Below are 13,520 nucleotides of genomic sequence, written 5' to 3' on the forward strand. Positions count from 1 at the left end.
GGAATTTGAGGTTTGGGGGTGCTGGGGTGGAGGGATGAGAAGATTGGCAACGAAGGGAGCCCCATCTTATCCTCTAAAGTTAACTGTAGTCAGGTTACCAGTTTACCTGTCCAGTTTGTCTCGGGAGGAGAATGATGGGTGGGTAACATTTCTTGACGGTGAGAAGGGTTACCTGGAATGATATAGTTTGGGAAGGAGGTTTGATTACTGTAGCTCTTAGGCTGGGCCCCAGGATAGAGCCAGAAATCCAGATAAAAAAATTTGCTCAACTGGGCTCCTGGGAGACTACCACCACCGGTCGGAAGACCCCGGTCGTATGTCTCGGAAGACTAGGAGGGACCGGGATTCTGACGCGAGGCCTGCTGGGAGGTGTAGTTCGTTAATTGAGGGAAGTCACGTGGGGAAGGGGCGGTACTTGGCGACCGAGACTGAGTTAGAGGTGTCACGTGGGGCACTTCCTTCTTTGCCTTTGACCGAGACGCAGGCGCAGCCCTCCTGCTGCTGCGGGGATCCTTGTGACCCTTCCGGTGTGTAAAGCCAATCCGTGCACAGAGAAGCGGGGCGGACCGAGAGGAGCGGAGGGAGCTCTGAGAGCCACTGCCGCCGCCACTGCCGCGGCAGGGGCGTGGAGGGCAGGGGGCGGCCCAAGCCGAAGTTGCAAACATGGCTCAAAGCAGAGACGGTGGAAACCCCTTTGCCGAGCCCGGCGAGCTTGACAATCCCTTTCAGGTGACTTGCGCCGGCCTCTTTGGGGCAGCTGGGGTGATTTCTCGAGTCTAGAGGGTCGGGCTAACTTGTATTCCCGTTCGTGACATTTGATCCGAGGAAGGGCCGCCACGTGGGAGTGACGACTACTCCAAACCAGTGAGCATCCTGAGGGGGCGGGCCCTGCCCCTTAAGGAGCTGGTACTAGCAGTGTGGCGTGAAGGATTGGGGGCAAATATGGGGACAACAGCGTGGCCCCCAAGCTGCAGTCCTTGGAGCCACAGCAATTGAGAAGAGGCCCCTGTGAGTTACCCCAGAGGTACCAGGTGCCAGCTGAGCCCCAGATCTTTGCCCACAGGACCCAGCTGTGATCCAGCACCGACCCAGCACGCACCATGCCACGCTTGACGTCTACAACCCTTTTGAAACCCGGGAGGTGAGATTCTGGGAGCATGGGTGGGCGAGGAAGGGTAGGGTATGCTAACAGGCCCACTTTGTTGGGGTATAGGGGACGTTTTTGCACGCAAAGGAAGAAACACCGTGATCTTAGCTCCCTGAGAGAGGCCAGTCTGCCATGGGATGCCTAATCCTTCTAAAGACACTAAGGCCAAGGATCCATCGGTTTGAGCTCTAAATGTCAGTCTTGGGAGGACCTAGAGTCTGGCAGGGCCTGATGAAGACCCTGTCTGGGGAGCCTTTTTTGAAGAAAAAAAGGGATGGGGCCGGTTGGAGTTGTGGAGAAAACACACTATGTTTAGGTATACAGTTAGAAAACAAGGATTGAAGAAGACTAGACCTGTTTGTCTTACTGCAATAGAAAAAGGTAAGAGTTTTTAAAAGTTTAAGGAGGTTGATACAGTAGATTAGTGCTTTGAGTCCTGGGTAAGGAACTCGATGTGAGGGGTTATGAGGGCTGCTGCAGGTTGTAAAAGAGTTCTCTGATACAAACACAAGAACTAGCTTTCTAACAACTGGGGGAGGGGCTGCCACCTTAGGTAATGAGTTCTAGGTCTAAAGGTATTCAGGTAAACTCTAGATTCCTGTGTTATGAAGGACTAGATGATCCCTAAGGTTTTTTCCAAACTCAACAGCCACCACCAAGCTATGAGCCTCCTGCCCCTGTTCCGATAGCTCCACCCTCAGCTCCCCCTTTGCAGTCTTCAAGAAAGCTCAGCCCCACAGAACCCAAGAACTATGGCTCCTACAGCACCCAGGTAAAGGGGGTGTATGTGTAGGGGCTGAGGAAAGGGGCCAGCCCTGGGGTTCAGGACTCACATTGCCCTCTGCTCATACTGGTCAGGCTTCAGCTGCAGCAGCCACAGCTGAGCTGCTAAAGAAGCAGGAGGAGCTCAACCGGAAGGCAGAGGAGTTGGACCGGAGGGAGCGAGAACTCCAGCATGCTGCCCTCGGGGGCACAGCTAGTAAGTGGATCCTTGATAGGGTTGGGGAGGGCATCTGACAGGTTCGAAGTCTCAAAAAAGGACCTCAGAGCATGGGCACTGGAGCCAGACTGCTGAGTTTGAATTTGGGTGCTATGTCTTATTAAGGGTGAGCTCTTAGGCAAGTTATTTAATCTTGAGTGCCTCAGTTTCCTCACTTGTAAAATGAGAATAATGTTTGTACCTGTTTGACAGGATTGTTATGAGGGTTAAACAAAGTCATCTATACAAAATGCTGGGCACAGTGCTTAGAAGTTGTAAGTCATAATAAACACTCAGTATTAATATAACTTTTGCTACTTGCCCTTGTTTCTTTGAACCCTCAAATTGGAAACAGAAGAGAGGACCTGGAGGTGAAAGGAAGGGGGAGTGATTTGTTGGTCTCTGTCTCACTTGTGAGATCCTCCTGCTCTTTTTGTGCCTTACAGCTCGACAGAACAATTGGCCCCCTCTACCTTCTTTTTGCCCAGTTCAGCCCTGCTTTTTCCAGGATATCTCCATGGAGATCCCCCAAGAATTTCAGAAGACAGTATCCACCATGTACTACCTCTGGATGTGTGAGTAGTGAGAAGCCTTTTTGAAGGAAAAGTACAGGTAGTAACTTGTACGTCTTTCTTTTCCTGGAGCCCACTCACCCAGAACTAGACACTTCACCTATCCTCAGCATTTGAGTTTAAGGCTCATTTCTCCAGGAATCTTCCTGGATTACTCCTTTTGTAGTATTTAGAACTTATTCTCCAGCCTTCTAGCAAATGTATGTTCTTGCCCTCTCCCCCTTCCCCCTGTCCTTATGCATAAATGTATTCTGAATCCTTTAAATGTCTTTGCCAAGGGGATCACACATGATTGAGATTTGCTAGTTCTGTCTCCCCTGCTGAGGATCCTGTGAAGGCAGAAGCCGCCTTCCTCTCCTTAGTCGGCCACATTTGGTGAGGGCTGTGGGGTGGGCTTCTAGGGAAGGGAGCTTTCACTGACCCATCATCCTGTTCCTCTAACCCTTAGGCAGCACTCTGGCTCTTCTCCTGAATTTTCTTGCCTGCCTGGCCAGCTTCTGTGTGGAGACCAGCAATGGCTCAGGCTTTGGGCTCTCTATCCTTTGGATCCTCCTTTTCACCCCCTGCTCCTTCGTCTGTTGGTACCGCCCCATGTATAAGGCTTTCCGGTAAGAAGGGGGAGTGGGGATGGTGGAAAGGGAGGGGACTTGGATGGGTCCCATTCTGCTTCTCCAACCCTAATTCTTTGCCTACACTTCCCTTTCTTCCTCTTTGCAGGAGTGACAGTTCATTCAATTTCTTCGTTTTCTTCTTCATTTTCTTCGTCCAGGATGTCCTGTTTGTCCTCCAGGCCATTGGCATCCCAGGTTGGGGGTTCAGGTCTGTGAGGCTGCCATCTACCTTAACCCCTTCCTCCCACTCCTGTAGACCAAGTCAGCCTTAGGTACTGGCATAGGAGTTGTTCAGAAAAAGGAAATGAGGTTTTTATCCTTGGGAGGTGCTAATTTAACCAGAGAGACAAGATGTCCTCCATGACAGAGAGCCCAGACACAACTCTCAACAGACATAGATTAAGGGAAAGATGGCTGTGGTCAATCTGAAGAGGCTTCCTGGAGGAGACATGTGTAACCATGGTTGGAGAAGAGGAAGAATCCTCAATAGAAAGGTCTGTTTGGAGTGAGGATGTCTGGAAGATCTTGGAGAGCTGGGAGCTGATCGTTCAGAAGCTGGGATTAAACTGTGAAGAGAGTAGGTGTAGTTTGGGATTGCAGTGCATGGCAAGCTGCCAGACTGACAGGAAACCGGCCCCTGGTGGGAAGACATAACCAGCAGAGAAGCTGGGGGGACAGAGACCCAGCTGTGAGCAGCCCCTTTTCACTTCCACATACTTTCCCCTCTTTACAGTGGCTGGATCTCTGCTCTGGTGGTGCTGAAGGCCAACACAGCTGTAGCTGTGCTCATGCTGCTGGTTGCCCTGTTCTTCACTGGCATTGCCGTGCTGGGAATTGTGATGCTAAAGCGGGTGAGGGGCTGTAGATGGGGCCAGGAGAGTGAGATCATGTGTCCCTAGGGGCATGGGTGGAACATTCAGGAGCAACTGAGGAGGGCCAGGCTGACGGATGGGTTGTCAGCTAATGGACCTGGGAGGCGGGTGTTGTGGGGTATGTGTGGGTGTGGGTTGGTAGGGAGCCACGAGGGAAAAGCTGGAGCTGCAGGCTGGTGAGTGGTGGTGATGGCGTTAGATTGGAGTGGGGTAACAGCGGCCAGAACGTGCTGTAAAGTCTGTGCCTCTACTTGCAGATCCACTCCTTGTACCGCCGCACAGGTGCCAGCTTTCAGAAAGCCCAGCAAGAATTTGCAGCTGGTGTCTTCTCCAACCCTGCGGTGCGAACCGCAGCTGCCAATGCAGCCGCTGGGGCTGCCGAAAATGCCTTCCGGGCACCGTGACCCCTAACTGGGATGCCCTGGCCCTGCCACTTAGGGGAGGTGACCTAGCCCCCATCCCTGAGGTCTCTGGGACTTGATGAGACGTCACTACTTGATGTCTTCACTATAGTGCCCCCAGTCCCACAGCCATGACTGCTGAACCTGACTTAAGGGTGTGGGGAGCCCAGTGTGACCCAGTCACTGCTTCCCTCCCACTCCCCTTCCCCCAATCAGGCCACACTGCTGCCACCTCTACACACCCCAACCCAGATTCCTTCTGCTGTGCCAAGGCTGTTGCTTCGGTTATTTAAATAAAAAGAAAGTGGAACTGGAACACAAATCACGCCGTTTCCGGAATTTTAATGGGAACTAGGCCTCATGGAAGAGAAAGTGGAGGAGACTAGAATGGAAGCAGAATGTGGACTCCAGAGGGAAGGTCTGACCTGGCCTTAGTGTAAATGGAGAGCTCTCGGGGGTGGGACAGCAGCGCCCGATGGCAGGCGCAGGAAGAGGGAGGGAAGTCCACGGTTGGGGTGGAATCGCGGAGCTGCCAGGGAGCCTAGCTCCCTACCTTTCTCCATTAATGACAGGGAAGAAGCTGCAACTTCTCCTGGGAACACAGCAGGCCGAGGGGCCTGAGAGGCTGGGTGGAGCTCAAGGGGGAGCCGAAAGGGTTGTTAGCTCTGGCGGCCAGCTCGCCCTGCAACCCTGCCTCCTGCTCCCTCCCTCCCTCTCTCTCCCCTTCTCCCTCTCCCTCCCACAGGGTCTCTGGTGGGGACTACAACTCCCGGGGTGCGCCGCGCTGGCCCTCGCACCATGCCCCTCCTCCCGCACCATCCATCCCCATCCCCATCCCCCGCCTCCAATCCCGGACCTGCTGCAGCCGAGCTGGGGGAGCGGGGGTGTGGTGGGGAGGGGAGCGGGGCTGGCGACCCAGGAGGCGGCGGCGCCGCCGCAGCCTCTCCCCACCAGGCAGCCTCGGATCCCACTGGACACTGAGGGCACACCGACCGCGCCTCTAGAGTCACGCCGCCTCTCCCCTCTTCTCTAGACTTCTTTCCCATCCTTCTCGCCTTCACCCTTCCCACTCTTCCCTGGGTTCCGGACCGCCGCCCTCTCTTCACTCCCGGACCGGCCCTTCTCGGCGCCTCTCTTCTCTAGGGAGATGCGATGAGCCGGTGCCCCCGCGTCCTCATCGCCGTCCCGGGCACGGTGCCCGTCCAGTGCCCGTGGTGGGGAGGGAGCACTCCGGGGCCCCTCCGTGACGCCCCTCCCTTGACCCCCTCCTCAGCTGGAGTCCCTGGGCCATGCCCCAGGGGACCCAGCCAGGGGGTGGGGTCTAGAGCGAGGGGGGTGGAGAGGAGGAAAGACGGGGCCTCGGGCGCCTCTGAGATGCTCCCAAGCGTCAGCGGGGGCCGAGCGAGGCTCAGGCAACCGGGCGGCAGGCATGATGCCCTCGCCTAGTGATTCCAGCCGCTCGCTGACTAGCCGGCCCAGCACCCGGGGCCTTACCCACCTCCGCCTCCACCGACCCTGGCTGCAGGCTCTGCTCACGCTGGGGCTGGCTCAGGTGCTCCTGGGCATCCTGGTGGTCACCTTCAGCATGGTGGCCTCATCTGTCACCACCACCGAGAGCGTCAAGAGATCCTGCCCGTCTTGGGCTGGATTCTCGGTGAGTTGGGTGCACAGTTGTTGGGTGGGGGAGGCTCCTCGGGCCCCACCCCTCCACACCAGCTGCCAGTCCAAATCCTGGCCTCTCCTCCCTCTCCTGGTCCTCCTCCTCCTTACAGAGCTGGGTGCACCCTGTGGTGAGGGGCTCACTCTGTGCCTCCCCTGTCAGGCTGAGCCTGTGCCCACTCTATCCCCAGCTGGCGTTTTCCGGGGTGGTTGGCATTGTGTCTTGGAAGCGGCCGTTCACTCTAGTGGTAGGTGCCAGGGTCTGATGCCCACGGGGAGGCAGGTGCCTAGCACCTGAGGGGATGCCTATTTATGCCCTCGAAAAGGGAATTGACTCTCCCATTCACGCTGTCCAGGCACAAATGTCTGTGAAGGAGGGTGGCTCCATCTGCGGTAGAGGGTACTCTTGGGGTCCCAGCCCTGAGTCTGTGCCCTGTTTCCCCCAGATTTCCTTCTTCTCCTTGCTTTCGGTGCTCTGTGTCATGCTCAGCATGGCTGGCTCTGTTCTCTCCTGTAAAAACGCTCAGCTGGCCCGAGACTTCCAAGAATGCATCTTGGTGAGATTTGAGGAAAGAGAGCCTGAGAGTGCTGGTTGGGGGAGGTGCGCAGGACAACCTGGGCTTGTCCTGATTCAGGCTGCCTCACCCTCTCCATTCCCACTCAGGACGGAAAGGTCTGTGTGTGCTGCCCTCCTGTTCCTCTACTGCGGCCCTGTCCAGAGTCAGGGCAGGAACTGAAAGTTGCCCCTAACTCCACCTGTGATGAAGCCCGAGGGGCCCTCAAGGTGAGCATGCACCCGCCCCCCCACCTCCGCCATTCCTTCCTCTCCCGCCATCTTCCTGGTTCTCCCCCTTCTGCCTCCTCCTGGAGTCCTCACAGGCCCCGAGTATGTGGGATTTACTCCACCCCAGGCTCCTCTCACATCCCTCTCTCTCTCTTGCCTTCCCCAGAACTTGCTCTTTAGCGTCTGTGGGCTCACGGTTTGTGCCGCCATAATCTGTACTCTCTCTGCTATTGTTTGCTGCATCCAAATCTTCTCCCTGGACCTTGTGCACACGGTGAGTGGGGAGCCGGGGTCAAGGCTGAGAAGGTAGGATGCGGGCAGGGTGTGTGTGCTGGGATTGGGCTTGAGGGGTGATGGTTACAGCGCTGGCTTTTGAGCACCAGGGGCTGCGGGTCACCTGTTAGGCATGTCTGTTGCAGGGATATTTAGGGGGTCCAAAGGAGGGTGAGGAGGGAAATGACAGGGAGTAAGAGAAGTACGTGATGCTGGTCTGGGGGCATGGAAGAGTGGCACTAAAAGTTGGGCGGAGTCAGGAAGGTCTTAGATGGGGGTGGGGATAATGGGTTGATGTTCTGGTGGGACAGAGGACAGATAGTGATTCTGAGTGCAGAAAGGTCCATGTAGAGGAGGACTTTCTACATGGGCAGGGTAAAAGCTGAAGGTCCTCGGCTGGGGCAGGGTTAGAGGAGGAACTGGTTTGGCAAAGGGGCCAGAACTGAGCTTCTTGGAGGGGGTGGGGCCAGAAAATGTAGACGAGAGAGGAGTTTGGGAGCCAAGGAGCTGTATTCCCAGAAACCAAGTTTGCTGACTTGCTTGCTCCCCAGCAGTTGGCCCCTGAGCACTCAGTCTCAGGCCCTCTGGGGCCTCTGGGCTGTACATCCTCGCCCCCAGCCCCTCTCCTACACACCATGCTGGACTTGGAGGAATTTGTACCGCCTGTGCCCCCGCCGCCCTACTATCCCCCAGAGTACACCTGCAGCTCAGAAACAGATGCACAGAGGTGAGGCCAGGTGGAATCTGTGGGGAAACTAAGGAAGGCGACTGGGGCTGAGGCCGGGGATTGGTGGGGAGGGATCTTTTTGGAATAGGAGTTCTTTCCCAGGCTTTGACCCTCTCCCTCATCCTGCCAGCATCACCTACAATGGCTCCATGGACAGCCCGGTGCCCCTGTATCCTACTGATTGCCCCCCTTCTTATGAGGCCGTCATGGGGCTACGAGGAGACAGCCAGGTGAGAGCAGGGTTTGGTGTGGGCTGGGGAGTCAGAAATAGAGCCTGAAAAGCTGGGTGAGCTGCTGTCACTGGATAAAGATTATACTAGTTCTCATGATCTTTATAGCACTAGCACATTCGCTGTCATCTTTGATCTGCCTGAGAGCTTGGAGAGGTGGGTGGGGTAAGAACTATGATTTCCATTTTACAGATGTGGAAACTGAGGCCCACATAAGTGACTTGAACAAAGTGACAAAGCTGGACTGGAATCTAGGTCTCCAGAGCTCTGTCCAGCCTGTGGGATGGCCTAATCAGTGTGTAGGGCTCGACCCTTGACCCTTGTGTCTTCTGCAGGCCACTCTGTTTGATCCTCAGCTTCATGATGGCTCCTGCATCTGTGAGCGAGTGGCCTCCATTGTAGATGGTGAGCAGAAAGTGGGGAGGGTGGACAAGGTCTGGGATGCCTGGGATAGCAGAGCTGGGTGTGGGGGGCAGAGGGGGAGAGATGAGACCGGGTTGGTGGTTGAGGGACAAATGAGGGCTGGGGCTTCTTGCAAACCTGGGCTTAGTTGTCTCCTCTGAGATAAAACTGGAGGCAGGATGGCCCGCAAGAGACTGGGCCTGAGAAAAGAGGAACCGCCTGGGCCCGGCCAGGCTGGTGTTACCCGGCAGCCCCTACCACCCACAGTGTCCATGGACAGCGGGTCTCTGGTGCTGTCAGCCATCGGTGACCTCCCCGGGGGCTCCAGCCCGTCGGAGGACTCGTGCCTGCTGGAGCTGCAGGGCTCCGTGCGCTCCGTTGACTACGTGCTCTTCCGCTCTATTCAGCGCAGCCGCGCCGGCTACTGCCTCAGCCTGGACTGCGGCCTGCGGGGCCCCTTTGAGGACAGCCCCCTGCCCCGGCGGCCCCCGAGAGCTGCCCGCTCCTATTCCTGCTCTGCCCCCGAGGCCCCACCCCCGCTGGGTGCCCCCGCAGCTGCCCGAAGCTGCCACCGGCTGGAGGGCTGGCCGCCTTGGGTGGGACCCTGCTTCCCCGAGCTGAGGCGGCGGGTCCCCCGGGGAGGCAGCCGGCCAGCTGCAGCCCCTCCCCCCCGAGCCCCGGCTCGCCGCTTCAGCGATAGCTCAGGTTCCCTCACCCCACCGGGGCACCGGCCTCCTCAGCCGGCTCCCCGACCACCGCTGCTGCTGCCACGGTCCCACAGTGACCCGGGCATCACCACCTCCAGCGACACCGGTGAGCCGCCACAAGGTTCAGGAGAGGGCAGGCACTGGGAGTTAGAGGGCCAGTGATACCCACCGGGATTTGGGACACTGTTGAGGTCCCTGGGGAGGAAGAATGGGTGAATTCACTCCTGCAGTAGACACTTCTTATGTCACCTCCTAGAAATACATCAATAGCTTAGTGGCTAAAAGAAGAGGATTTGGTTTTTGGAACGCAGTCTCACAGTTCCCAGCTTGGGCTAGTTACCTACCCTCTCCAAGCCTCAGCTTTTCACCTGTAAAACAGGTATAATAACAGTACCTCACCATAGGTGCTGTGGAGTTACTGAGGCGAGATGCAGGTCAAGTGCTTAGCCCTGGCACAGAAAGTGTTTGTCATTACCATTATGTGCCAGGTACTGGAGAGGCTGCAGCAGGGCACGATAGTGCCTTAGTCCCTGATTTGGTGGATCGTACCATCTAGTTGCTGGTGGACCTGAGCAGAGATGATGCCCCCTTGGTTGGGAATGGGGTGTGGAAGCTGGGCTTGAGTTCTCAGGAGGGCCGTGAGATTGGAGGGCGCATCTACTGAGCACTCCCACTCAGTCCCTGTCTCTCTCTTCCTTCTCAGCTGAATTCAGGGACCTTTATACCAAAGTGCTTGAGGAAGAAGCTGCTTCCATTTCCTCTGCAGATACAGGTGAGGCATATGGTTGGTGCCCAGGGAGCAGTGGGTAGGGGAGTAATGCCTGGCCTTTTCTGCACCTCCCATTCCACCCACTCTCCCTCTCCCTCTCTCTGTGTCTCCAGGGCTCTGCTCTGAAGCCTGCCTCTTCCGTCTAGCCCGTTGCCCTTCCCCGAAGTTGCTACGTGCCCGCTCAGCCGAGAAACGGCACCCTGTGCCCACCTTCCAGAAGGTCCCCCTGCCCTCAGGCCCTGCACCTGCCCACTCCCTGGGGGACCTGAAGGGCAGCTGGCCAGGCCGCGTCTTGGTCACTCGTTTCCTCCAGATGTCTAGGAAGGCCCCAGACCCCAATGGGAATGGAGCCCATGGACATAAGCAGGTAGAGTGAGGGGATCCAGGGAAGACACCCAGGAAAGCCTGGTGTTTCAGGTGGGACCACACTGATGCTCTTTCCTGTGGCCCCACCTAGGTGCCCCGGAGCCCATGGGGCCGGCCAGGCCGAGAGAGCCTCCACCTTCGCAGCTGCGGCGACCTCAGCTCCGGCTCCTCCCTGAGACGCCTCCTGTCTGGCCGCAGGCTGGAGCGCGGCACCCGCCCCCACAGCCTCAGCCTCAATGGGGGCAGCCAGGAGACTGGGCTCTGACCTGGGCATCTTCCCACACTGAACAGATCCAGATGAATGCTGGGGCCACAGGCACCAGCTGGTTGGGACCAGCAGCCTCCAGCACCCCCTTGCACTGGCTGACACAAAAAGAAACCTGCTGAACACCCCCAGAAGTATCCCTTTCCCTCCTACCTCTAGGGGCTCCTGCTGCTTGCCTCTGCCCCTCCAGCCTGGGGAGACCTTCTGTCCTGCGCTGCATGGGTGTTCAGGCTGTGCGGAGAGATGCCCCTGCTTAGAGAGTTGGAGGAGGAAAATAAAGTCCTGTTCCTCCAGCACGAGAGTAACTCTCTCTGATTCACCATGGGCCCTGTGGCCAGGGCAAAGGCATGTCCCGGTTGTTCAAGCACAAGGGGCTGTATGCCTGTGCAATGGGATGATGAGGCATGAAGGGTCAGAAAAATCTGGGTGGCCTCTCAGCTCTGCCACCTTTAGCTGCATGATCTTGGGCAAGTTATTTAACCTCAATTGCCTGATCCATAAAACATTGTGAGGACGAAAGTTTGTAAAGCTCTTAACACACTAAGTAAGGCTTCAATAAATTTCAATTTTCCCTTCTCTTCTGGTTCATCCTTTGTCACCATTGAAATTTATTCTAGCATCTCTCATAGTTATGAAAACTCGCAAGACGCTGATATCTATTTCCAGCTACCACACAATATCTCTGCCCCTTTTCATAGCCAAACGTTTTTTCTCTTCCTTCCTTCCACTCTTGAACATGCATTCTCTCCTCGCCCATTCCCATCAGGCTCCTTCCCCTACCTCTCCCCAGGCACTGCTCTTTTTCTTTTTAATTTTAATTTTATTTATTTATTTTTGGCTGTGTTGGGTCTTCGCTGCTGCACATGGGCTTTCTCTAGTTGCAGCGAGCGGGGGCTACTCTTTGTTGCGGTGCCCAGGCTTCTGATTGCAGTGGCTTCTCTTGTTGCAGAGAACGGGCTCTAGGCACGCGGGCTTCAATAGTTGTGGCACGCGGGCTTCAATAGTTGTTGCTCGCAGGCTCTAGAGTGCAGGCTCAGTAATTGTGGCGCACGGGCTAAGTTGCTTCGCGGCATGTGGGATCTTCCTGGACCAGGGATTGAACCTGTGTCCTCTGCGTTGGCAGGCAGATTCTTATCCACTGCACCACCAGGGAAGCCCCCAGGCACTGCTCTTGACAAATTTTTCAGTAAGCAAAAAAGTTAGACCCACTGGCCAATTCGCTGCCTGCATTTCACTTGAACTCTAAGAAGCATTTAACCCAGATAATCAGCATCTTTCCTCTTGAATTTTTCCCTTTCTTGTCTTTGAAAACATCATACTCTCCTAATTTTTCTCCTACTTTACTGTCTTGGTATCATTTGTCAGAGTTCACACCTCTGCCCAACTGCTTAACGCTGGCGGGCTCCAGGGCGCTTCCCTTGGCCCTCTTCTTTTTTCTACCTCCAGTCTGTAAGTGGCCCTATCAAGATCCATGGCTTTAAAGGCCATCTATGTGTTCGTGGATAACTCTCTCCTTTACCTCTCCGTGAGCTCCAACCTCCAATTTGACATCTTTGCTTGGATATTTAATGGGCCTCTCAGACTCAAGATGGCCACAAAGGAACTCTTGATTCCCACCCCAGCACCTGTTCCTCTTCCAACACCCCCATCTCAATAAGTGGCACCATTACTCACCTAGCTGCACCTTCCATAAGCTTGGGAATCACCCTCATTTCTTCTTTCCCCTCATCCAACACATCTGATCCTACCCTGAATTCATCCATGTCTCACCAGCTACCTAGCCCTAGTCATCACCCTCTCTCCCAACCTCTTGATCTATTTCCATTCTTCCTACAATCCATTCTCCACTCAGCACAGTGATAAGAAATCATGTCATATTAAAGTTCTGCCTAAATGTACTGGCTTTCCACTGTATTTAGAATAATCTCCAAACTCTTTATGAAACTATGGTCAGGTACAACCTGGTCCACTCTGCTTCAGCCAAACTGCGTTGCACAAGGGCCTTTGCACGAGCTAGCTCTTCACCAACACGAAACTCGATGTCCTATATCTGTTGCTTTCACCTAATTCGGGTCTTAGTTCCATTCTCACGTTTTTGTTGAGCACTCCCCATTCTATCATACCGCCTTGTTTTGAACACCTGTCACTATCCAAAATTACCTTGTTTTTGTTTTCTGTGTCGTCCCACAGAATGCAAGCTCCTGAGAGCAGGGGCTTGCTCATCGCACTGGATCTAACACTTAGTAGGTCCTCAACAAACTCATTAAGTTATTAAAAGGCAGAGTGGGGCCTTGTAAACAGCTTGGAGACCCTATGACTTTGGGGATAGCCGTGGGGCCCTACAAGAGAGGAAGCGGGTAGGGAGAGGCACTGCCCATAGATGGCGTCTGGCTGCAAGGCTTCTTGAATAATTCACCATCATAACAACCCAGCTTCAGGGAGGGAGAGTTAGGGCGCAGCCAGAACGACAAAATGAGGTAGCAGGGATTGGAGATTGGGATTCCCAACGGGGCAATTTCTGGGCACTGAATGTTCCCTATCCTGAGGCTCCCAAAGGAGGAAGTTCAAGAATCCATCTTCAATCTCCCCCAACCCTTAGAGTGTGCTGGCGAGTGTAAAACGAGGCGCATGCGCGCTTCTCCCTTCCCGCGCCCTCTTTCCGAATAGACCCCCAGATACGCTTGCGCCCTATTAGGGCTACGGCTGGTCAGCGAAAACAGTCCGTCCCCAGCACAACCAATAGGACGTGAGGAAAG

The 13,520-nt window shown here is 55.4% G+C and overlaps 2 protein-coding genes across 4 annotated transcripts; both read left to right on the forward strand.

Moving 5' to 3' along the window:
* Positions 1–50: 50 nt before the first annotated feature.
* On the forward strand, positions 51–4,904 carry SCAMP3 (secretory carrier membrane protein 3). The gene is made up of 9 exons (XM_029228959.1): positions 51–729; positions 1,064–1,141; positions 1,797–1,919; positions 2,006–2,126; positions 2,573–2,701; positions 3,147–3,306; positions 3,416–3,517; positions 4,043–4,160; positions 4,439–4,904. Exons 1-9 carry the CDS (start codon positions 664–666, stop codon positions 4,583–4,585), a joined length of 1,044 nt encoding a protein of 347 aa, XP_029084792.1. The 5' UTR covers positions 51–663; the 3' UTR covers positions 4,586–4,904.
* Positions 4,905–5,409: 505 nt separating this feature from the next.
* On the forward strand, positions 5,410–11,352 carry FAM189B (family with sequence similarity 189 member B). 3 transcript variants are annotated; one of them, XM_029229813.1, is made up of 12 exons: positions 6,012–6,236; positions 6,433–6,489; positions 6,688–6,798; positions 6,906–7,025; positions 7,192–7,299; positions 7,853–8,025; positions 8,156–8,255; positions 8,591–8,660; positions 8,925–9,470; positions 10,068–10,136; positions 10,247–10,500; positions 10,591–11,330. In XM_029229813.1, the coding sequence occupies exons 1-12, from the start codon at positions 6,012–6,014 to the stop codon at positions 10,762–10,764; spliced, it is 2,007 nt and encodes a 668-aa protein (XP_029085646.1). In that variant the 3' UTR covers positions 10,765–11,330. The 3 variants fall into 3 exon arrangements, with proteins under 3 accessions (XP_029085649.1, XP_029085646.1, XP_029085647.1); XM_029229814.1 differs by lacking the exon at positions 6,433–6,489 and having other exon boundaries at positions 7,850–8,025; XM_029229816.1 differs by lacking the exons at positions 6,433–6,489; positions 6,688–6,798; positions 6,906–7,025 and having other exon boundaries at positions 5,410–6,236; positions 10,591–11,352.
* Positions 11,353–13,520: the final 2,168 nt, after the last annotated feature.

Source organism: Monodon monoceros, unplaced genomic scaffold (assembly GCF_005190385.1).
Source record: "Monodon monoceros isolate NGI ecotype Baffin Bay Population unplaced genomic scaffold, NGI_Narwhal_1 Super_Scaffold_18, whole genome shotgun sequence".
NCBI lineage: Eukaryota > Metazoa > Chordata > Mammalia > Artiodactyla > Monodontidae > Monodon > Monodon monoceros.